General features: G+C 36.2%; 1 protein-coding gene across 14 annotated transcripts in view; it reads right to left on the bottom strand.

The window, feature by feature from the left end:
• Positions 1 to 10,935: 10,935 nt before the first annotated feature.
• Positions 10,936 to 25,363, bottom strand: part of LOC131152804 (uncharacterized) — a 36,413-nt gene continuing 21,985 nt past the window's right edge. For 2 of the 14 annotated variants that reach the window (XM_058104694.1, XM_058104703.1), the window contains 8 exons: positions 24,587 to 24,773; positions 24,175 to 24,350; positions 22,888 to 22,955; positions 22,624 to 22,725; positions 22,326 to 22,481; positions 12,402 to 12,518; positions 11,397 to 11,526; positions 10,936 to 11,323 (listed from right to left, as the gene is read on the bottom strand). In XM_058104694.1, the coding sequence (XP_057960677.1) occupies positions 11,211 to 11,323; positions 11,397 to 11,526; positions 12,402 to 12,518; positions 22,326 to 22,481; positions 22,624 to 22,725; positions 22,888 to 22,955; positions 24,175 to 24,350; positions 24,587 to 24,693 (969 nt within the window). In that variant the 5' untranslated portion in view covers positions 24,694 to 24,773 and the 3' untranslated portion in view covers positions 10,936 to 11,210. Of the gene's footprint in view, positions 11,324 to 11,396; positions 11,527 to 12,401; positions 12,519 to 22,325; positions 22,482 to 22,623; positions 22,726 to 22,887; positions 22,956 to 24,174; positions 24,365 to 24,586; positions 24,774 to 25,363 lie in introns of those variants that run through there. The other 12 variants (XM_058104678.1, XM_058104686.1, XM_058104727.1 and 9 more) reach the window with 12 other exon arrangements.

The raw sequence follows: 25,363 nt of genomic DNA, 5'->3' as shown, positions 1-25,363 counted from the left end.
TTCCTGAATATATATATATTTTTGTTAGTCTGTCCATAGAATAGCTAACCTTGATAAGGATAAAATGAGCAGTCTTCGTCAGTCGATCTATGACCACTCAAATAACATTCTGTCCCTGTCGCGCCGGCGGTAAACCCGTCACAAAATCCATCGAAATATAATCCCATTTCCACTATAGGATGTAAAGTGGCTGCAACTAACCCTCCGATCTCTGGTGCTTAGCCTTAACCTCCTGGTACATCAGGCACTGCTGCACAAACTCAGCAATCTCCCTCTTCATGCCGCTCCACAAGAAAGACTCCCATAAATCCCGATACATTTTAGTGCTACTGGGATGCATCATATACAAGGACCTGTGAACCTCCTTAAGGATCATCCTCCTGATATATACATCTGTAGGCACGCATAATCTGGTACGGAATTGCAGGGCTCCATCATCTGAAATACTGAACTCCTCCACCTGTCAATCCTGCATTAATTCCATCAACGTCATTCTTCTGGGCTATTTTAATCTTTTCATATAGCGTAGCCTGCACCACCAGGCTGGCAATAAATGTCTGGTGATCACTCTCCTCTAACTCCATGTCGAGCCTCTCTAAGTCCATCTGGATCAAGTGCTGAATTACTGCTACTAACTGTGCTGCACCCCCTGATTTATGGCGCAGTGCATCAACCACCACAATTGCTTTACCTGGATGGTAGCTGATAGTGCAATCATAGTCCTTGATAAGCTCCAACCATCTTCTTTGCCGCATATTCAACTCCTTTTGCGTGAAGAAGTACTTTAAACTTTTATGGTTAGAACATATTTCACAACTTTCTCCATACAGGTAATGCCTCCAAATTTTCAATGCATGAACCACTGCAGTCAATTCTAGATCGTGAGTGGGATAATTCTTTTCATACTCTTTCAATTTCCTGGAAGCATATGCTACTACCCTATCTTGCTGCATCAATACACAACCGAGCCCTTTCAAGAATGCATCGTTGTAGATAACATAACCATCACCCCCTTATGGAATGATCAATACCGGAGCAGTGACGAGCCTCTGCTTCAATTCCTGGAAGCTCTGCTCACAGTTGTCGTCTCATTCAAACTTGACATTCTTTCTGGTTAGACATGTCAAAGGCCCTGATAATGCTAAGAATCCCTTAACAAACCGACGGTAATAACCTTCCAGTCCTAAGAAACTCTTGATTTCCTAAACATTTCTCAACCTAGCCCAATTCACCACTACCTCTATTTTGCTAGGATCCATTGAAATTCCATTCTCTAAGATAACGTGCCCCAAAAATGTAACCTTCTCTAACCAGAATTCACATTTACTGAACTTGGCATACAATCTCTTTTCCCTGAGCATCTGAAGTACCAGCCGTAAGTGTGCCTCATGCTCCTCAAAACTCCTTGAGTAGTCTAGTATATCATCAATGAAAACCACAACAAATTGGTCTAAATACTGGTGAAAGATTCTATTCATCAAATCCATGAATACAGTAGGAGCATTCATCAGACCAGGAATAACAAGGAATTCATAATGCCCATACCTGGTCCTAAAAGTTGTCTTCGATATGTCTTTAGCTTTAACTTTCACCTGGTGATAACCTAATCTAAGGTCGATCTTGGAATAAGCCCATGTACCCTGGAGCTAATCAAATAAATCATCTATATGGGATAGAAGATATCTATTCTTGATTGTCACTTTGTTTATTTCCCTGTAATCTATGCATATCCTCATAGTCCCGTCCTTCTTTTTCACAAATAACATTGGAGCTCCCCAAGGCGATACACTAGGTCTAATTAACCTTTTATTTAATAGATCTTGTATCTGATCCTTTAATTCCCCCAATTCCGCTGGAGCCATACGATAAGGAGCTTTAGAAATCGGTGCTATCCCGAGAAGTAAATCGATAGCAAAATCTACCTCGCGATCAGGAGGCAACCCTGGCAACTCCTCTAGAAGACGTTTGAAAACTCCTTAACCACTGGTGTACTGCCAAGTTTCGATTCATTTTCTGACACCTCATTTACAAAAGCCATGAACTCCTGACATTTATTTAAGAGTAGCCTTCTCTTCTACATGGCTGACGCTAACTGAGGTGGGGAACACACCTGCGACCCCACAAATCTGAATTCTTGCTTACCTAGCGGTCTGAAAATCACCTCTTTTTTATGACAATCAATATTAGCATAGTTAGCTACCAGTCAATCCATACCCAATATTACATCAAATCCATACCCATTATTACATCAAATCCATGCATGTCAAGCACAATTAGATCAGCAAGTAGTACTCTCCCCTGAATTTCTACTAGATGCACCCTACAACACTTTACCACTGAGCCAGCTGGTGAAGCTACTGACAATTCTACATCTAATAACTAGGTCTCGTCTCTAGACAATTTAACATAATTTGCAGACACAAAATAATGAGTGGCACCCTAATCAAATAAAACAATAGCATGGCATGATAAAACAGTAAGGGTACCTGTCACGACGTCTGCGGCAGTCTTAGCGTCTCCTGGCGTACGAGCATAAACCTTCGCTAGGGCTACATTCTTTTGCTAACTTCCACGAGGTGCCTAGTAACCTCTCTTGAATTTCCTGGGAGTAGGAGTGACACCAGACGGTGTAGGATAGTTTCATGCCATATGCCCTGAACCACCACAACGATAACATATGCCTCTTCCCGCTCGGCACTCTCCCAGATGTCTCTTTCCACATGTTTGACATACAGGGTAGGTTTATGCAATCTGAACCTCACGACCCCCAGACTCCTGTCTCTGATCTCTACCATAGTTTCCTCTCCTCCACTAGCCTCGACTAGAACCCTACTAAAAGCCTAAAGGTGTGGACCTCTTCTTCTGTCCCTGCTCCTCAGCACCCATCCGCTCACCAGCCTCAGCCAAAGCTGCTCTATCAACTAACTCAAAAAAGTCTAGTATTTTCAACACCATTACTTGTTTGTAGATCTCATGCCTCAAACCTCTTTCAAATTGTCTCGCCCTCCTTGCTTCATCAAGTACGATAAACGGGGCGAAGAGAGACAACTCGATAAACCTCGCCGCGTACTATTGGACTGACTACTGTCCCTACTTCAGATTCAGGAACTCCTCCACTTTGGCCTCCCTGACAGTGGCTAGAAAATATCTATCGAAGAATAAGTCCCTAAATCGGCACCAGGTAATAGCTATAGGCACTGCCCTTTGTTCTTTTAATAATTTTACTGCAGTCCACCATTTTTCAGCCTCCCTTGTCAATTTATAGGTGGCGAAAAGAACCCTATGCTCCTCAGTACACTACAACACTGCCAAAACCTTCTCTATTTCCTGCATCCAGTTCTTGGCGACTGTAGGATCCGCTCCCCCTAAAAAATCTGGAGGATTCATCTTGGTGAGCTTCTCTATCGTGCACCCATGGACTGCAGACGAGCCTCCCCTATTCTCTGGAGCTCTGTGCAATCTCAGCCATGACCTACTAAGCTACACTACGTAATACTACATCTGGATCACCTCTGCCTACACCCAAGGGTCTTGCTCCATCACTGCCACTCACATGAGCACTACTAACACCAGGGTCCATATTGAAAAGACAAAACATAGCTTAGGGACACTGTCCTTATAATTTACGTATCTAACCAAAAACTCATATTATCCCTCTATCTTGACATCCCTATCTTAATTCAAGATTTAGTCACATTTTAGAAACACAACCCGATGATAATTTATTATAACTTTCCTAAAATCATCACCCAAGGAAAAACATAGAAACCAGCATAGAAGTCTGCCTCCATACTGTAAAACCAAAACCTCAAATTCTTTTCCTAACTCTGGTATTGTTTCCGTTGTACTCTAAAGTCTACAAACCTAGCAACCTAGACTTTGATACCAAACTGTAATACCCCAACCTGGTCCGCCTATCCTACTCTCCCCAACACTTCTCGGGTTACGACACAAAGGGGTCCTTATCAGACTGATGACTGGCCCCACAGATCAACATGTATCCTTTTCAGTGTGTTTTATCCTCACTCACACACTTCTTGAGAAAACTGCCCAAGAGGTCACCCATCCCAAGATTACTCCAAGCCAAGCACGCTTAACAGTGGAGTTCTTATGGGAAGGACTCCGAAAAAGAAAGGTGCATCTTGTTGATATGGGTAGTAACATTTTAATCCTTTTTAACCTTTCATCCAGAGGGTATCAAATTCTCCCCCACTTACAAAATGCAACGTCCTCGTTGCGAACCTATATTTCCAAACCTAGGCGATGTGAATCTTATCACACTTACGGCTGGGTATTAACTAAGATACCATTTGTAACGACCTTCCTAATTTACCATATATTTTTTTTCTTACATAATAAACATTCTTAATAGCTCTAATACCTACTAAACTGATATAATCATGATCAACCAAGACCCGTGGGTACCGGGGACATACCTGTCAAACATCTTTGACACCTAAGCAATAGGAAACGTAATTTACATACATACCATCCAACCAGTCACAATACCAAAGTTCTACTAAATCTATTATAAATATATACAATCATCCACAAAAGACCAAAAAGTATCCTAGGGCCACTACCCAAAAATAAATCTGACCTTAACTCAACAACTCACCCTCCTGATAGGGTAGCTCGGTCGGACTCTACTGTTGTGGAGCTCTATCCACTCCTCTACCTGGATTTCCTGAAATGTTTGTAACACTGGGGTGAGACACCTCTCAATAAGGGAAATAAACTAACATCAGTGTTTGGCAACATGAGTATTTCATGTTATACATATAAACAGTACATAAAACATAATTGCTAAAAATTGTCTATATCATAACTGAATAAAACATGATTTGTCATATCATAATGTAATATACTGTATTTCTATACATGAAAACCATTATATATAACTGTACAATTCTGAAATAACACCCTTGATGGATAGTTAGTTGATGTCATGTCTTACCCCAACATTAATAGGTTGTGCAACCCGAAGGCGGGAGCTACCAAGGCTAGCCAACCATGCTACATCAAACATAAGTCTGTGAGTACGATGGGCCTGCCCCTCCTAGTCTGGGACTGTCAGGGGAACAACACCACACTACACTAAAGCCAGATCGACTGCCATCTCCCACGTGTGGTAACACTATCATAATTCTGAACATATAGCCATGGTACCGTGCTCCTAAAAACTGAACTAAATTAAGTCATCTAGGTTCTGATATCATATAGTATGTTTCATATACTGAACATAATTGTTTCATATTTCATAGCAATAATTGACATGATAATGTTTTCATAAATTCTGTTATATCATACATGATTATAGCACTTGCACCAACATGAATCACGGCATCTGTGCCGGCATAACATAACATATAATCATGGCATCTACACTAGCATAACATAACATATAATCACAACATCTGCGCCGGCATATCATAATGTACTGAACATGAAATTCTTGCACTGTTTTACATAATATTCATAAAACCATAGTTCCTGTACTATTTTATGTTTTCCTGAAAATTGGAAATACATGATTATTCTGGGAAAACATAATATTCCACAAACGTAATTTTCATGGTAAATGATACTCGTGCCACACAAAATTGGGTAACATTCTGAACGTAAAATCTATTCTAAAATTATATTTTCTAATAAAACACATTAAAACCATATTCCCGTTCAACAGCAGTATTTCCCAAATATAATTCTATAATACATATTTTCTTGAAATTAAATGCTGTAAAATAATGAATAATTCCATGAAAAATACTGATTTAGTTTATCCCCTTACCAGACTTACTGAGAAGCCCACAAAAGAACCAACTCTATACCTGCAGTGTTCCCAGCACAACACCCTGAAATTACATTTTTCCCTAACAAAACTTCAGTATTATCTTACCTAACATATCCTCCTTAGTCCAGAAACATCAAATACCTTATAAAACTAAAAATAACTAACTTACCCAAATTTTGGGATGGCCCCAAGTTGGCCTAACCAACGAATTACTCCAGCAAATTTGTAAAGAATCGTTCCAGGAGTAACGTGACGGCTTCTGATCGTCGAACCGGATCTTAATGAAGCCAAAAACAACGAGAATTGGATGGAGGGGATGTGGGTTTCCAAGAGAGAAGAGAGGAAACCTTGTTTTCTAAAATTAAAATGACTCTCAGTTGTTTATAACTTCAGGCGCTGACCAAAAAATTGTTGACGGTTTTCCTGGCTTCACAGAAAATCGTCACCAATTTTTCTATTAACCGGCCCTAATTAACCGTTTACCTTTTTCCACTATGCGGTAACTTTTTGAGACCCAAAACTGTCGTTGGTTTTCTGACTTCGCTAGAAAATTGTTGTTGATTTTCTTCTTTTCCAGCCAAAAACCCATTTTTCTTTTTTCTTTTTTTATTTATATTTTTCAAGTCTCTACAAAAATAGCTGAAATGCTGGGTAAAACAGTTGAAAGATGCTGAGTATGTTATAAAATGAAATGAAAATGGAAATGAATGAAATGGTATGAAATGTGAAATGTGAACGATGTAAAATGGGAAAGAGTCACGTAAAGTGAAACGCTATCCTTAGGTAATCTCACGGGTAAAACACCTCGCATGTCTTTGATTAGGTTCATAAATTGATTTCAGAAATTATGTTAAAGATTTGCAAATGATGAATAATATGTTGTTTTATAAACCTCGTGTTGGCCACATGCTGATTTAATATATTTTTTCTTCCCTCATTGAGATGTGTTTCATCCAAATACAAATTTATCTTTTCCAAGACCTCCACGAGATCGAGCTTAGAGAGCTTGAGTTGGATATAGAATTTTTGGGTCATAGAAAGAAAAAGGGCATAATTTTGATAATATTTGGGGATGTAAATATTCTATGTTATATGTTTTATGTTTTAAGTCTTCTGAAAAATGAATGGTTGTAAATACTGGAAGTGTAGGTTATGTTTTGGAGATATGTATATATGTGAATACAGGTGGATGCATGGTTTATTATGGTGGGTAGATAGATTTAGAAAACTGTGGTAATATATTGCTTGAGGATTATAGTTATGTTTTCCACTGCGTATTTATTAATGGAATAACAAGTACAAGAAGTGAATAACGTGGCACCCAGGTCCCACAAGGCGGGTTCGGGGCGCCACAAGGCATGACCTATTTAGGCTTAATGCACTAGACTGGGTTTTCAGGTTTGGGGTGTTACAAAAATACACATAGTACCAATATTTGTACTGAGGCTTGCATGTAGGTTCACCCTACGCGTGTATTCAAATAGAAAGCTATATCATTATGGCGTACGGTGATCATACGGAAGAATTGAAGAATATTGTGTTGAATTTGTATTTGTATCTTTATATTCTTCATTCTGGGTTGTAATTTAATTATGGACTGTACCTTAATATGGCTTGTAATAATCTGCATCATGCATGATAGGTAGGTATGCTCAAAATGACCTTAGATGGACTTTAGGTTCCAACACATAGTGCACTAAGCCCCAATATCACATAAATTATCAGGGAATTAACTGAAGTAAAATTAGACTGAAAGGGCAAAAATTATGAGAGGTCGGACAACAAAACCCTTAGCGTTCAAAACACCTCGGGCGACCAAACCATGGACCGATCAACAAGTTGACCTGAGTTCGGTAAACCGAACTAAAATGAACACATCTTCCATGGTCGATCGAACATGTGTCAGGATCTTTCCCACCAACTCGGCAGCCCGAACCTCATGTTCAAAATAGCCTCGGGCGATCGAACTTTTGAGTTTGGCAAACCGAACTTCAAATCGGGCACCCGAGACGCGGACTTTTTGAGGAATCACCTCATTCAGCAAATCAAAATAAAAACTTTTCTAGCTGTGTCTATTCGGTAGCCTGAACTTAAGCTCAGGCACCCAAAAACTCCCAGGTTGTTTTATTTTTACCGCAGTTAAGCACGGATAAACAGGGTTAATTTTCATAATTGGTTTTTAAACAAAATTAATAATACCATATATGTCCTTGACGGTCATAATTTGCCTTTTGCCTTTATATACAAGCTCATTTGCAAAAATTAGAAAGGATTAGCAAGATCATTAAGCCAAAATTCTCTCAAATTTCCAAATCCTATTTTTGCTTATACTACTCTCATACACTCAAAAGTTTCAATTTCTTTGATTATCCAAGTGTTGTGAGTGTGCTAAGAGTGCTTTTGCTTCCTTCCATATTGCTTAATACTCTCATTTGTCTTGTGTATTGATTGATTTTGATATTGAGAGTTAAGCATAAGTTTGCCCACTGATTTAACCTAATAAATCTTGTATGGGGAAAACTTAGTGGGTTGTGGGTTCTTGTATTGATATTGCAAGATATCTTAGCCCCTTTTTTTGTGTGCAAAATATTTTTTCAAGCTTGCATTCAAACATCTCTTGTGCTGAGTTTATTAAGAACATATTTTTTTAGTTTGTTTGAATCATCTTGTTGGCATCTTTGAAACCCTAAATTGATTTTGAGAATCTTCATTCTGTGTTTCAAAGTCTGCTTAGAAATACACTCCTGATCTTGACTGCTTATCTATACTAGAATGAGTGTTTAGCACACATTATTAAGCACTAAACATATTTACTATCATTTGTGCTTGCATTATTATTCGAGTTATATTGTGGTACATATCTACTTGTTGAGAAGCATATTTTCGTGTACGCAAAATTCATATTGTTTGTATTCCAGGTGTGGGCCTAAAGAGGGAGACTAGTACTGTTGAATAGTCATAGATTGGCTTAGACCCGATTAGGAAAGTTAGGTGTACCATCCTGGTAAGGTATATGTAAACGGTGTCACTCCACCCATTAAGTGAGTCGTAGTGGAATCCTTGTGTTGGTGAGCCAAGGCAGGGATGTAGGAACTTTGGTCAAACCTTGATAACATATCGCGTGTGCTATTACTTTTACGCACTTTATATTACTGCACGTGTATGTTTTGTTTATGATTGCATAGACTGACCCTAAATTGTGTAATACTGCTGCTACATTGTTTGACTTGGGGATAAATTTTTAAAATTCCAATTTACCCCCCCCCCCCCCCCCCCTCTTTTCTTGGGATTGCACCAAAGCTAACACAAACCACAAAGGGAATTTTATGTAAGTTTTCCTAACACTTATTATAGATTTTTTAATTATTAGATTTCAGAATTTAGTGTATAGTGTTACAATAACAATCTTAATGTATATGACAATTAAAAAATAATAAAAATATTTTAAAAATAATTTTAGTTATTTACTCAAAATTTTAGAAACTTTATTGAAATTTTTACTCTAATTATATCTTTAATTCATTTAAATTTAAATTAGTTAAGTTTTTTGTATAAAATAAATTATTTAATTCACTATAATTGATTTTTAATATTAAATTATTTAGCTAATAAGTTGTTAAAACAACTTAAACCTATAGAATCTAGTGTTGTTTGATATCATTTCTATTTTCTATTCTCATTTCTGTCTATTGGTTAGTGTTGAAGAAACATATTATGAAAACAAATAAGTTTTTGTTGTTAGTTTCTTATTTTTATTGTTAGTATTCAGTTATTTTCTAATTTTAAACTATATTTTATTCTTTTTAGTTATTTTGACAATTTGTTGTTAGAATGCTTTTAATATTCCAAATTAACTTATGTGCATTAAATCATTCATCTTATAGATGATCTTTAATTAAATTTATATTAAATGACTACATGAATTTAAAGTATACTTAAAAATAAAAATTTTAGTAAATTTTTTTTTTAAAAAATTGTAGAATAATAAAATCCATTTAAAATTATTTTTATTTATTATTTGACTCAAGGACAAAAATGAGCATTTGTTGAAATAAATTTTGAATTTGTTTTAGTTTTAAACATATTAAGAAAACTGGTTTGTTGGTTTTCAATTTTTAGCTTTTGCTTTTGTTATTAATTTTCATTTTTGATTTTTGTTTTTATAATTCTTGACAATGATACTAACATCATAAAAGAAAAATTAACAATGCAAAAAAAATACATTACTATAATATATTTCTTCACTCTATAAAAATAAAAATAAAAAACAAAAAGCATAAATGTCACTAAACAAAATCTTATAATAAAATAATAAACATACATGAATATGTGGACTCGATTCGATAGTATCTTCTTGCCCTTTTAAAGGGAGTGACAAAGTTTAAATCTTCATGTCTATGGAAAATATATGAAGAGTAGAATTTCAATAGATTGGTGCACGTTGAAATGTTAAGTTTAATCATTAATTGCACATCTTTTCCTCGAGGTATTTTTTGTCCACTTATTCCCTTCTTTATTTTGGCATTAATTAGTCATATGAAATTTCAAATAAAATGGCCCTTTTAAGTTTTACCTTTTCTTTTTGCCTATAATTTTTTATTTGTTTGAAATGAAAATTAATTCTAATTTACTCATTGGTTAACCATGAATTATCATCGTTTTACAGGATTAGCCTAGCGTGATGCACCCAATCTATCTAATAATTTCTCCTTTCACATTCACATATATGAATCATCCCAAAGTTAAAGAATTGATTTATTTTTACCAAAGCAATTGACCATGCCTTTGCTTTGCAAGTATCACTTTTTGGCTTAAACATTATATACTCAAATCCATCATATGGTACCTCTCTTTTATAGCTCAATATACATAATAATCAAGAACCCATTAAAAAACCCAAAAAAAAAAAAAAAGAACAACAAATTATTCATTTATACCAAATCAGTGGACCACACTTGCCCTTGGAAAGCTGCTGTTAAAAACAAAAAATTTCAAAAAAAAAATGGTCAACCCTGCCAGATATAGATATAGGAAATCCGATCTAACTAGTCAAACCCACTCATTATTAACTATATATGTCGACTAACAATAATAATAATAATTTCAAAAAAATTTGAAAATGAGAAAAAGTGGCATAAAAATAATGCTGCTAATCTGTGCCATGTTTTAAAATCAAGATTAAGGGTTCAAACCACAGTACAAAGGACAAAGGTTTCCACCAAGGTCATAACATATAAGAAAATCCAGTGTCACAGAGATGACAACATCTCCAAGAATTAAGATCTCTGGTAATTATTTTAGACGAATGATTTAGCTGGGTAAGGGATGGGGACTGAGGAAATCAACCAACTTGAAGGAAAGAGATGCTGCCTTTTGATGAGTTGTCAATAATTTACCACCAAATAATTACAATTGCTCAAGTCAAGCTACCACTTGTTGTAACTGCATCAGTTCCAGAGACACATTCATCTTCAACAAGTGGAATGGTCTTCCATACAGTCAATCTCATCGGAGCATTCTCTTTGCCTGCTATTAATGGAGTACAAATTTTCAAAAATTCTGCCTTCTCACATAATCCAACTCTAATAAAAATTAGACCTACCTCCGATGCTATTGTCTTTTTTCACACAAATTGCAGCAAAGTGAGAACCATCCAATTCTATGAGTGCAAACTGCCAATTGCTCGTCAGAATTTTGGAGTCATCAAGAAAGTCAACAACTATTTCAGATGCCTGGAAGCAAATTAAAGAAATGAAGTGAGGGAGGGGGAAGGGGTGAAGAAACTAAAAGAGTAAAAGTGATACAATTTGTCTACATTGTTCAATCTCTTGCAAAAACACAAGTTCTCTTTTAGAGGGAAAGTTTTATATGAATCATGAAGCGCTTTAAATAATCAAGAATGACGAGATATTGAGATGGCACCATAGCATACATGACCAAGGATGCTCAACCAAGAGGCCCCACATCAATATCATTATAAACTACTAATGAGGCCATTCAGTTTCTAACAAACCACATACACCAAATAAATCAGATGATAATAAAAATATATTAAGTATCATGATAAAGATGTCCTTGTTGGATATTAGTATTAAAACCATTTATTGTTAACTAATCTATTTTGGAAGTCATTCAAGAATACCTACTGAAATGCATACCCGTGTACTATCAGCTGATGTTTCCACTTGGTGAAAAGAGGGTATTTCAGCATACCCAGAGTGTGATTTTTCATGCAATCACAACTTAATAGACTGATAGTGCAGTAGGTTTGAACTAGTTGTTTTGCACCTGTATGCCAATAGTGTTGTGCACACACCACAAGTAAAATTGAGTGTTGCATCATGGCGGAGAGTCCTCAAACAAGGTTTGCATAGCTGGGGAGAATATGTAGGCTTGCGATAGCCAGCAACTTGACAATTAAGATGTGTTTTTATATTATAGCTTCTTTAAAACTTTTCTTGCTTTTGCTTTAATATAGATCATGTTGTAATGTTTACATAATCCTAGACTGACAATATATAGCTCTTTATACACATAAAATATTAGTTGTTATTTAATAAATTTGACACATTAATTTCAATCTCTCTCAAAAGGTCCTGTGGCTTACCTCAGAATCAAAATCACAAGGACCTAAACCTCTTCTGGTAGCAGCCCCAAACTGGATGGTGAAGGTCTTGAAAGGTACAGCTGAGAAGCCCCTTCCCAATGCTTTAACATATGCCTCCTAGAAAAAATATTTATTATTATGGATACAAAAGGCTTTAAAATGAAGTTCTAAACTTATAATTCATTCATAAAAGGGTCGTGCTTTGCCCCATGGTTATTCTGGACTTCGTTCAAAGGTATAATGCATACATCATTCACAGAAAATCTTTCAAATATGCATTACCTCATACATGTAGAATGAAGATAATCACAAGAGTTTGTTTCAATTTATATGACAGAATGTTTATAGATATTGCTTCTTTCTTTCATTTATTTATGTTTTTGAAGAAGGTAAGAGGAATAAATTAGCTCAAGGAGGGGAAAACAACATGATTTTCTTTTATTAAATAAATACAAATGTTAATTTCTTTGAAAAAAAAAAGACATCTCAGAACACGATTATACAGGACTAGGCGCATGAATCTTTTTAACCACTGAGCTCTATCAAGTAGTATCAACCATCATTTATATCATAAAAAACCTTTTCTAAGAAAGAAATAAGATAAGAAAACATAAGTATTCTGGCAAGATATGTACAACATCAGATTTTTGGCTTCAGCCCATCTAAGGGAGGTACGAGATAGGGTTGGCTAAAAAAGAGGAAAGGAGGGCCTTAGAGGTACATTCACTTGTACACTCACGCATCTCCCTAACATGAGAAAATTGTTCATTGCACATTTTCACATTTCCTTACTCATTATGGCTAGAAATATTTACAATTTCTTTAAAAGAAAGTTACACTGAAAATTCAAATACAAGCCATCACCATCATCATCATTATTATTTACAAATTATCATGCACATACCTAAACACACATACACACAACATCCCCTAAGGAGAGTAAAGCCCTGGCCACCCTTGTGAGGGGCTACGAGATGAGCCAATGAGCCACAAATGTGAGAAAACCAGGTTCATAAACCATCCTTGATTTCCTTAGGATATTGCAACAAGATAACATAGATAATTGTTTTTCTTTTTGAAATTTTATAAGCAAAGAATTTTATTAGGAGAGAAGAATGTATACTAGAAGAGAAGAAAAAAGAAAGAAAAAAACAGGAAGAATAAGAAAATCCTCCCTTTACATCAATAGAAGCCAGTTACAAAGATGACAGCTTAAATCGAAAAACAACTCAATGAAGTAGAACCAACCAATCCCGTTGCCAAGTCTTCCAAAGAAACATGACGAAAAAAGCCATTTGCTGATGCCCACAGCAACATAAGATAAACTACTCTGCTCCAAGGCAAATTATTAGGAGTAGCCACACCTTCGAAGATTCTAGCATTCCTCTCCAACCAAACACACCAAATAATAGCCATAACAGTGCATCATCACAAAGCTTTCCTATCCTTTCCTTTGTCAAACCCCCTAAAAGTAATAGTACAAAATGCTTTCAGATTGGAGCGGCAAACCCAGTTTTCACCAAACATACCAAATAATTTATTCTGTGCAGCCAAAGTGAAAGGAAAGTGAAGAAAGAGATGTGAGCAAGTTTCTCCAATCCTCAAACAAATAACACAAACATCAAGCTGTTAGGTTGTGGGCCAACAATGTAAATCAAGCCTTAACACTCTTCTGCATGTGGAGCCCAATTGCACGTGGAAAGAGAAACAATCGATAAATAGCACCCATTATACAACAACAACAATACCAAGCCTTAAGTCCCACTAGGTGGGGCCAGCTATATGAATCATTTTCCGCCAATTTATGCAATCATGGACCATTTGTTTTAATAGATTCAAGGCTATTAAATCCTTATTCACTATATCATTCCAAGTTATTTTAAATCAACCCCTACTCCTACTCCTACTGCCCCCCCACAGCAACTAACTCACTCATCCTCACTGGCGCACTATGTGGCCTACGTTGGTAGTGTCCATATCATCTGAGTTGTCCCTCCCTTATCTTATCTTCTATAGGAGCTACACCTAACTTACCGCGAATATGTTTATTCCTTAATTTATCTTTCACTGCTATACCACTCATCCATCTAAGCATTCTGATCTTGGTAACTTTTATTTTTCGGATATTTTGTTTCTTCGTTGCTCAACATTCTGATCCATATAGCATAGTTGGTCTTATAGTCGTCCTATAAAACTTCCCTTTTAATTTTAAGGGTATTCTACGATCACAAAGCACACTTGAAGCACTTCTCCATTTTACCTAACCTGCTTTAACTTTATGCATTACATCATCTTCAATTTCTCTTTCAACTTGCATAATAGATCCAAGGTATCAAAATCTACAAGTGCTATTTATTTCTTCATCATCAAGTTTAACTTTGTCTCCAATATTCCTCCTACCATTACTGAAATTATATTTCATATATTTAGTCTTATTTCTACTTATCCTAAAGCCTCTAAATTCCAAAGCTACTCTCCGTAATTCTAACTCAGTCTCTACTTCGTCCCTAATTTCATCTATCAATACAATATCATCTGCAAACAATATATACCATGGAACCTCATTTTGAATACTCTTAGTCAATTGGTCCATCACTAAAGCACAAAGATAAGGGCTCAAAGCAAATCCTTGATGTCCACCAATGGTGATTGTAAATTCTCTAGTTTCTCCATCTATAGTCCTTACAATAGTCATTACGCCATCGTACATATCCTTAATGACATTAGTATACCTACTATATACACCCTTTTTTTTAAAAAAAAAAAACCCACCATAGAACTTCCCTAGGTACCCTATCATATGCTTCTCTAGGTCAATAAATACCATATGCAAGTCCCTCTTCTTTGATATATAACTTCTGTGTTAGATCTCCCAGGCATAAAACCAAATTAATTTCTGAGACCTTTGTTTCTAGCCTTAATCTTTGTTCAACTACCCTTTTCTCATAGTTTCAAGGTATGACTCATAACTTTAATTTCTTGATAGCCATTATGGTTTTGAATATCTCCTTTATTTTTGCATATAGGTATTAAAGTGTTTTTCCTCCATTCATCTGGCATTTTCTTAGTTTTTATAATTATATTAATTAATTAGTTAACTGTATAATTCCATTATCACCTAAGCATTTCCAAACTTCAATTGGGATGTTATCTGGTCCTATAACTTTCCCATTTTTCATTTTTTTAGTGCAAACTTAACTTCATTAACTATAATTTTGCAAATATATATCATATTTTTAGTCTTTTCCTCATTTGTCAAATTTAAATTTAAGTCTTCTATTTGGTTTTCATTAAACAACTTACTAAAGTAACTTCGCCATCTTTCTTTTTACGTCTTCGTCCTTAACCAAGACAATATCATCCCCACTTTTATACATTTTACATTTCCTAAGTCATTACTTCCTTTCTCTAACTTTAACAAGTTTAAATATATATCTTTACCCTTCTTTTGTATCTAATCAAACATACAAACTATTAAATGTTCTATATTTAGCTTCACTAACGGTCTTTTTTGCAACTTTTCTCTCCTCTTTACACTTTTCAAATTTATCCATGTTTCTACATTTTCGCCACGTTTTATACCAAATTTTTTGTCTTTACAATTTTTTGGACATCTTTATCCCACCACCAACTTTCTTTGCTATTCAAGAATCTATTAAAGCTTGATATACATTGTTGGCCCACAACCTAACAGTTTAAACTTTTAGGTAAAGTGGTAATCTAACATGGTATCAGAACTGGTTACCAAGAAGTCTTGGGTTCTAGCCTTGTTGCCCACAATTTAAAAAAAAAAAAATACTGCATTCCTTATTATGGGTGCTATTTATTATGTGTTTATCTCTCCACGTGCTATCGGGTTGCACGTGCGGGGAAATGTTAAAGCTTGATATACATTGTTGGCCTACAACCTAACAACTTAAGTTTTTAGGTAAAGTGGTAATCTAACAGAATCTTCCCCTTGGTTCACCTAAAATCTCTTTTGCTGCCTTTTTAATAGAGCCAACTAATCTACTCCAAAGAGTATTTGTATCTATCACATCCTCTATAGTCCAATCCCCATTTTTGATCATTTTTATCTTTAAATTTTATTATATTTTCTCCCTTCAGGTTCCACCACCTAGTTCTCTTACACTGATTTTATTTTATCATTTTTCTTCCATTTTTTAATACATATATCTAACACTAAGACTCTATGTTGTGTGGTTAGGCTTTCACCTGGAATAACTTTACAATTCTTGCATGATAAACGATCTACCCTCCTAGCGATAAAAAAAAAATCTATTTGACTCCTATTTTGTCCACTTTTAAAGGTTATTAAGTGTTCTTCCCTCTTCTTAAAGCAAGTATTCATTAAACTAAAATCATTTGACATAGCGAAGTCTAAGATCATCTTCCCAGACTCATTTTTTTCTCCATATCCATGTCCTTTATGTATCCTCTCATAACTTTTATTATCCCTTCTAGCATGCCCACTTAGATCTCCTACAAATATTTTCACAATCCCTGGTATGCCTTGTATAATACTATCTATATCTTCTTAAAATTTTCTCTTAAGATTTTCTACTAAGCCTACTCGAGGCATAAGCACTAATGATATTTACTATCTCTTGGCTTAATACCATCTTGATTTTAATAATTCTATCCCCTACTCTATTTACATCAACAACGCTATTTTTTAAGTTTTTGTCTACAATAATTCCTATTCCATTCTTATGTTTTTTCTTTTCCAATGTATCAAAGTTTAAATCCTAATTTATCAATTTCTCTAACTTTCTTCACCACTCCCCTAGTTTCTTGATGGCAGATTATATTAATTTTTCTTCTAATCATTGTGTCCACAATTTCCATGTTTTTACCCGCAAGTGTCCCTATATTCCAAGTTGTTAATCTAATCCTAGTCTCCTGAACTAACTTCTTTACCTGCCCACATCCAAAATGACGTAGGAACCCTCGCATATTTAACATCGTACTAGGGTGCCAACAAGGCATGTCACTTCGGGGTGACAACCTAGCCCACCTCGCCCACTTTTCGCTACAACCGAGTGGTACAAGTGCAATGCGTCCCTTGTAGGGGACGCCCCAGCATTTGGCAAGGATTCATATAATAATGATCCAACAAATTTTACGTTGGTCGTTAGCTATCTAACGCAATCCTCCTCCTTTACCCAGGCTTGGGACTGACTGTGCGTGAAAAAATTAGGACATTAAGTGCATCTTAGGAGGAGTTATATAGCACCCATTATGAATAAGATAATTCTTAACAAACAATAACGCATGCAAAAAGACTAGAACCTCGGACATCTTGGGTCTTCTCTACCATAGGTCTAATACCATACTATATTACCACTTTACCTAAAAGCTTAAGTTGTTAGGGATCCGCAATAGAGACACGAGTAAAGTAGGAGAAAAACATATTTATAGGAGAATTCCGTAGATGGATTTAAGCTCCAAACCCTATTTATCACTCCCAAATGAACATGAAAAGAAATGAGCAAACTGGTCAAAAGAGCAAACTCATCAATCTCTCTCTCTCTCTCTCTCTCTCTCACACACACACACAAATTTCTCCCAAAATAGAAGTTCCAAGAATGCCCATCCTCTTGCAAAAGAAGAGGAGTAAAAATAAGGGCATCACGAATATTAGATAACCAAAAAAGCCGAGGACATGTAATAGCCAAAGGTATCTCCCCCACCCAATGGTCCTCCCATAAATCAATTCGCTCCCCACTACCCATTGTATATTGGACTTTAGGAAGAAAATAATCATAAGTTTGAGATACAAACTTCCAAGGACATGTATAAGTCATATTAATCCCATTTTAGCACCCCACCTATTTTGTAGCAGTCCAAATGTATTGTGGATTACCTTATGCCAAAGAGAATCAATTTCTACAGAAAGTGCAATAACCATTTCCCTACCAAAGAAATGTTTTTGAACACCAAATTACCAAGATCCATAGTAGTCAAAGGCGCAAGGCGCATTGAGGCGCAAAGGGTACTTGGAGCCGAGGTGCGAGGCGAAGGCGCTCGCCTCACAAAGGTGAGGCACACAATTATTAAAACTGTGTACAATGCCTATTTGATGGGTAATTGATATATGAAAACACATCAATAGTAATATTATAATTTAAAATGCCAAATATTCAATACCAAAACATAAACACAAAGAAATTATGACAACCAAGTACCAAGTTCCAAGTGAAACAAACAAAGTTCAACATAAGTAATTAAACATGCAAGAGTTCAAGCTTCAAATTAGAAAGGAAATGAAATTGCCAGGCCAAAGGCACAAAAGAAGAAGAAGAAGAAGAAGAAGAAGAAGTAATTAAACATGAAAGAGTTCAAACTTCAAATTAGAAAGGAAATGAAAAGGCCCAAAAGAAGAAGATGAACAAGTAATTAAACATGCAAGAGTTCAAGCTTCAAATTAGAAAGGAAATGAAATTGCCAGGCCGAAGGCCCAAACATAAACACACAGAAATTATGACAACCAAGTACCAAGTTCCAAGTGGAAAAAACATAGTTCAACATAAGTAATTAAACATGCAAAAGTTCAAGGTTCAAAGTAGAAAGGAAATGAAATTCACAGGCCGAAGGCTCAAAAGAAGAAGAAGAAGAAGAAGAAGAAGAAGAAGAAACATAGAAATTATGGCAACCAAGTTCCAAGTGATACAAACATAGTTCAACATAAGTAATTAAACATGCAAGAGTTCAACCTTCAAATTAGAAAGGAAATGAAATTGCCAGGCTGAAGGCCCAAAATAAGAAGAAGAAGCAGAAAAACCAGCTTGACAAATCACAAAGATTGGCGACAACAACTCAATGGCTTGAAGCCTCTCACTTGTTCAAAGAATCTGGCGAAGGCTCTCTTGCTGGCAGAAGGCTTGAAGACAAAGGTTGTGCTGGTTTGAAAGCTTGAACCTCAAAGATAAAGGGCTCTTGCAAAGGCTCTCTTGTTGGTGAAGGTTCGAAGACTCGAAGGCTTCACGATGAAGGTGTTTTGTGCTGGTTCAAAGGCTTGAGGACGAAGATTTTGCTGGTTTGAAGGCTTAAACCTTGAAGACGAAGGGCTCCAGTGATGGCTCTCTTGTTGGTGAAGGCTCAAAGACGTGAAGACAAAGCCTGGACTGCTGGTTTCGTGTTGGTTCGAAGGTGCGACTCACTGCGCCTACCAGCGCCTCTTGAAGGTCGCCTCACCTCAATCTTGTTGAGGCGCTAGCTTCGTCACCCCACTGCGCCTCGCGCCTGAGGCGCGCTTTTGACTACTATGCCAATATCCAAACCCTCCCTCCTTTTCACATCTACATTATCTCCCAACCTACAAGATCTCTACCACCCTCTCCCCCACTAGACCATAAGAAATCCCTCATTAATTTCTCAAGCTTTCATGCCAATATCACAGGTTTTCAAAAAACAAAAAGATAATACAAAGGGATAGCGAACAGACAATTGTGGATAAGGGTAATACAACCCCCTAAGGTGAAGAAGGCCCCTTTCCACCATCCATTTTCCCACGTCCTAGCCCCTCTCTCAAAAACAAGGTCCCAGAAAGAATCAGCATTGGTATTACCAACTAGGGGAACACCATAAGTTATAGGCCAAGTCAAAATAGCACAACCATCTAGCCTAACAAAAGGATCCACAGTAATACCAAGACCCACCAAGGCCACTCTTAGAGAAAGTAATTTTCAGCCTGAAGGCTTTCTCAAACACCTATGAGATAGTCAACAAATTAGAGAAGCAACCTGTGTTTTTTTGAAAGGAAGAGAACAGTATCATTTGCAAATTGAAGATGCGATATGATACAATCCTCATGCCCTACCTTAATCCCCTCCATGTTTCCACGGCCCCTTTATCAACTCCTCTCTCAATCATCCTACTAAGAAATCAACCACAATAATAAAGAGAAAAGGAGAAATAGAAAGTCCTTGTCTTAGACCCTAGGATGCATGAAACCAAGACTTAGCCTTGCTTTTTACTAAGATAGAAAACAGAATAGAAGATAGACACCCTCTAATTCATTTCCTCCACCGCAAGCCAAAACCTTTTCTAGCCACCACCTCGTTCAAGATGCTCTGGCTCACCCTATTATAAGCTTTCTAAAAATTCAATTTCAACACTGGCCCTTTATTCCCTTAAACAACATCTTCAACCACCTCATTTTCCATCAAGGTAACATATAGGATCTATCACCCATAAAGGCATTCTAGCTAAGAGAGAGAGTGTCCTCCAGAACTGTAGTCGGTCGCTTAGATAACACCTTAGTATATATCTTATAAACACCAATTACCAAGCCAATTGGTCTAAAATCATTGACTTTAACTGCAAAATCTTTTTGTGGTAGCAAAGTTATAAAAGTAGAATTCATACTCCACCCTACCACTCCATAGTCAAAGTATTCAAGAAACTTTGAGAAGGTCTCCCAAATAGTCATGAAAGAATGGTATGGTAAAACCATGTGGCCCAAGAGCCTTATCTCTATCCATCTCAAAAATTGAGCTCCTAATCTCCTCAAAAAGTCTCTCCAGTCATACAGTTTTATGGAGACTAATCCAACCCCCCAACCAGATTCTTCATTCTCCTCAGAAATGATGTTCTTGTAAGAGTTGGTAAGAAAACTAATAACAAGGTCAAGAGCCCTAATAATGGATCCCCTATCATCCTCAAGCTCTTTAATTGAGTTCCTTCTCCTACTGATCACCGCCCTATGGAAAAGTTCAGAAGTACAATCCTTATTCTTGACCCAATTTATTCTAGATTTCTGCATCCAAAACAACTTCTTCACACTCATTGGACAACTGGACTCGTCTACCCACAATGTTGTTAGGTAGATGTCTCTCCTCCGCCAATCTATCAATTGCAACCCATTCCTCAAGAATACCTTTTTTTTCCTAGACCAAACATCACCAAAAGTCTCCATGTTCCATATTTTTATCTTCTCTTTCAATTACCTCAATCTATTCATAAACGGGAACCTTCCCAACCTTCCAAAGGGCACTTCCCCCCCACCACCACACCATTCCTAACCAAACTCTGAAAATCAGGATGAGAAAGCCACATGTTTTCAAATCTAAACAGAGTAGGACTCCATTTAAAAGGATTAGACTCAATAACTGAAGGGCAATGGTCAGAAATAACTCTACGAAGTACTTGAGCAAAGGTAGGAAATGTATCTTCCCAGTTAGTGGTATACAAGAACCTGTCAATCCTACTAGCCGCTGACCTAGTGCCATCAACAAACCAAGTAAATTAAGCATTAGAGAGTGGAATATCTCTCAAATCACACTCCCTGATATAAATATCAAAACCCCTCATGCTCAAGGTAATCCTAGGACCTCTCAATTTCTCATTAGTGGATCCAATGACATAAAAATGTCTCCCCCAAACACCAACTGGGGAACACATGCCATAAATCATAGCTTATTCATCCCACAAAATACCTCTCAATCGAGGATTATTTGGTCCATATACCAAAGTAAACCACCACTGCCCTTACCTATGAAATCTAAACAAACAGTTACAAAAAAGAAACCAATTAAAGCATCCAATTTAGCAAAATCTGGGGTCCCAAATAACCCCCCCCCCCCCCCCCCCCCACCCCCAAAAAAAAAAGACATCCCTGAGGAACCTGAATCTAGAATCTCAGCTGCTTGTAACAAGAAAACCATCCACCACCCCCATTTTAGACTACTGAAAATCAAAAACATCTGGCCATCTGGGGTAACCTTAACCCTCCTACCTTCCCCCACCTCCATGGTTTATATTTCTTTTTTATTTTCTACTTTATAATTTGTAATTGCTTCGAGTTGGCAAAAGTATTTACTTTTCAAGTAACGCTAGATATTCCAAATGTAAATTCATATCAAGAATACATAACTCAAAGCGATTTCAAGTGATTAAAAAAAAAGAGCTTGTAAGTCTGACCTTGAGTGTCCACAGTTTTATAAACTCCTGGCGCTGAACCTCAGGGTCAGAAATTGAAGCTAGGAATTCCATTTCACGTGGAGAAAAGTATCGTTGAGCAAAAGACAAGACATTGTTCTTTGTCTTCCGGCTTTTTTCTTCAACATCGATACCAATCTATAATCAACCAGAAAAATTCAACAATATAAAGACAATTCATATTCAAGAACAGCCAAATAATTTTCAAAAGGGCAGGCCAATACAATCATTGCATAATCTGAAGATAACTGCCACTCATAAAATGGATTGAAGTACTAACTGGAACATTCATAGTCACACCACAGGCTATCAGAGATGAAGAGTGTGAAATGTTGAAATGCAATGGTGGTGGATGCCACTCATCATCATGCTGCCACTCTACCTATTTAAGTATGCCAAAAAACGCTGAAGGGATTAGAAAGAACACTTGCTCTTCCAGCTTAAAATATATGAAAAAGGAAAAGACAATAGAAATAAGGACATGAAAAGAAAAAAGGCAAGTCCACAACTCATTCAATGCAAATAAATAAATGAATTAACTCACCTCAGGCTTTCCATAGATGTTCTTCCTAAACTTCAAGGATCTTGGAGTAACTTGAGGATTTATCTGATCTAGCAATAAATAATACACTTTAAAGTAAATCTATAAACTCTTTACATTTATTTCTATATCATTAATGAAGTAATGTAATATTTGAGTAATAAAATTGAAGGATGGATATAAGAACTTTCAGCATAATAAGATAGTCCATTTAGCAGAAACAATTTTAAATGCAACTTGATCAAAATGCTCATTTATCCAATCGTCCCATATTCTGAAAATGACTATCAATATTTTTAACTGATCTCACTCTTAAATTGATTTAAGGATCGTACCATTATGTGCTGAATTTTGAAGTTTTCCATGTGTATTCTTACAATTATTTTTTGAGTAAAAGGGCCTTGAAACAAGCTTTGCATGAAATTAATGAAATGCATATATTTATGATTTTCATGGGTTTCTAATAGCTAATAAAGTTCATTAGTGTCCATAAATGTCTATCATGGTATCCTTATGTGACTAACAAATCATACAAATATTTTAACCATGGCTTCGTATATTGAAGAAGAAAGCATATAATGAATGAAGCTAAAAATACATAATGTACATAATAAAGGTTATAATAATTATAAACATCAAATCCTATAAAAATCTAATTCACCATAAAGAACTTGCCTACAAGTCTACAACATCAAGAGCTAAGTACAAACTACAAGGAACTACAATACCTAGTGAACAAAGCTTCCACACCATATCAGGGGTCTAGACCTAAACATTTGGAAAGAGAAGATATAGGTGAAATTCCCTACATTTTTTTCATTTTGCTCTCCAATAATAGCATGCCATGTATACAGAGAAAAATGTCAATTCATGTGGGTCTTACCATCTGAAGGCACACAATGTGTTGCTATTGAAGAAACAAGTTTTAGAAGGAAAAAAAAAAATGATGTAGGAACTTTACCCAAGTTACACCCACACTATGAGAGGATGTTTATATAGAGAAAAGATGTCAATTCATGTGGGTCCTACTGTCTGAAGTCACACAATGTGTTGCTAACTTGCTACTGAAGGAAGAAGTTTTTTTCTTTTTTTAAAAAATGTAGGAACTTTACCCAAGTTATACCCACACTAAGAGAGGATGCTTATGTGACTTGAACTTGTCCTTTTAGATTTGGGTGTAACAGCTACTATTAGATCAAGGCTCACCCTCCGCACAAATAATAACGCCTTCTATTTTTAATAAATGGGAAGAAAATAGTGTTCAGCAAAAAGAATATATTATATTCCTACATCTTGCAATGGTAGTGCGAACCAAGGCACGTGTTAGCAAAGCTCTTTTTTGGAGCTGGTCTCCACGCATGCGGAAAACATTTTCTTTCTCATTAAGTGACAGAAGATCTAGATATTTATCTAAGAGGGTTGTACTCTTCACTTCATCTGGCACAATATACCATAAATGTGTTTCCCTGCAAATGAAAGACTGTTGATAATTAGAATGCAGAAAAATAGGTCAAGCATATATTTAAGCAGCAAACCAAAAAGTATAATGCAGTGAAACATGCTAATCTAACATATAGTAATGGCAGCAACACACAGCACCAATAAAAGTAATGGTTTTGGTGAATAACATGAAATTTTCAAAGGGCAAAAAGAGACGTGCACGAAAAGAGAGAATCGTAATATATCATAAGGTGAGTCATACATTCTTGAGGGAAGTGGCACAGGGACAAGAGGTGGTGAAGCAATGAACCTCCTTTCAAAGCAATGAACCCTCATCTGGAAATTTATTCTGTTCCAAAATGAGAACATGCATGCATTGGACACTTAATTAATTTCTAGATCGTTTTACTGCAACAGTGTAACAAAGGCACCTCTGAGTATGTAGAAACCTGCAGTACAGAAACAATAATCATAGCAAGTCCCAAGAAACCATGATATCCAAAGGCTGAACTATAAAATTAATATCAGACTATATTCCTGGGTATGCAAGTGTGCGTGTGTTTTTTAACCACCACAGATTTTCCATATGTAAAAGTTGGTCTGATTAAAATGTCCAAATTTCTTTCTAATTATCAGATTATAAACTCCAGACTCCAGAACACAAACTTTCCTGATAAACAGCAACTATACTATTCAGATGGATGTAACTCTATTTTTTTGGAAATGAGACAAGATGGAGCAGGAATAAAAACATAAGAGGAATGCCATTGTAAGTTTTTTGTGTTCATGCATTGCCTTGTTTGTGTTTGTGTGTTCATACATTCAAGTTGATGCACCTTTTAGATAACATTAAGGAACAAATGTTTATGAAAAGAATTGGATGCTAAGTTACAGCAGCAGAGTTCTCCCAAAGACGACCTCAACAGAAACTAACAATCCAAGGAGATATATATTTAACCTTACAATACTGAAAAACATTAAAATCCGTCAACCTTTAAAACTCTGGTTGCTGGAATGAATTGAGACTTCTAAGGAAATT

The sequence above is a fragment of the Malania oleifera genome, chromosome 1 (genome assembly GCF_029873635.1).
Source record: "Malania oleifera isolate guangnan ecotype guangnan chromosome 1, ASM2987363v1, whole genome shotgun sequence".
Taxonomy (NCBI): Eukaryota; Viridiplantae; Streptophyta; class Magnoliopsida; order Santalales; family Ximeniaceae; genus Malania; species Malania oleifera.
Note: the sequence above shows the minus strand (reverse complement) of the source record. Positions and strands in the feature narration are given on the sequence as shown.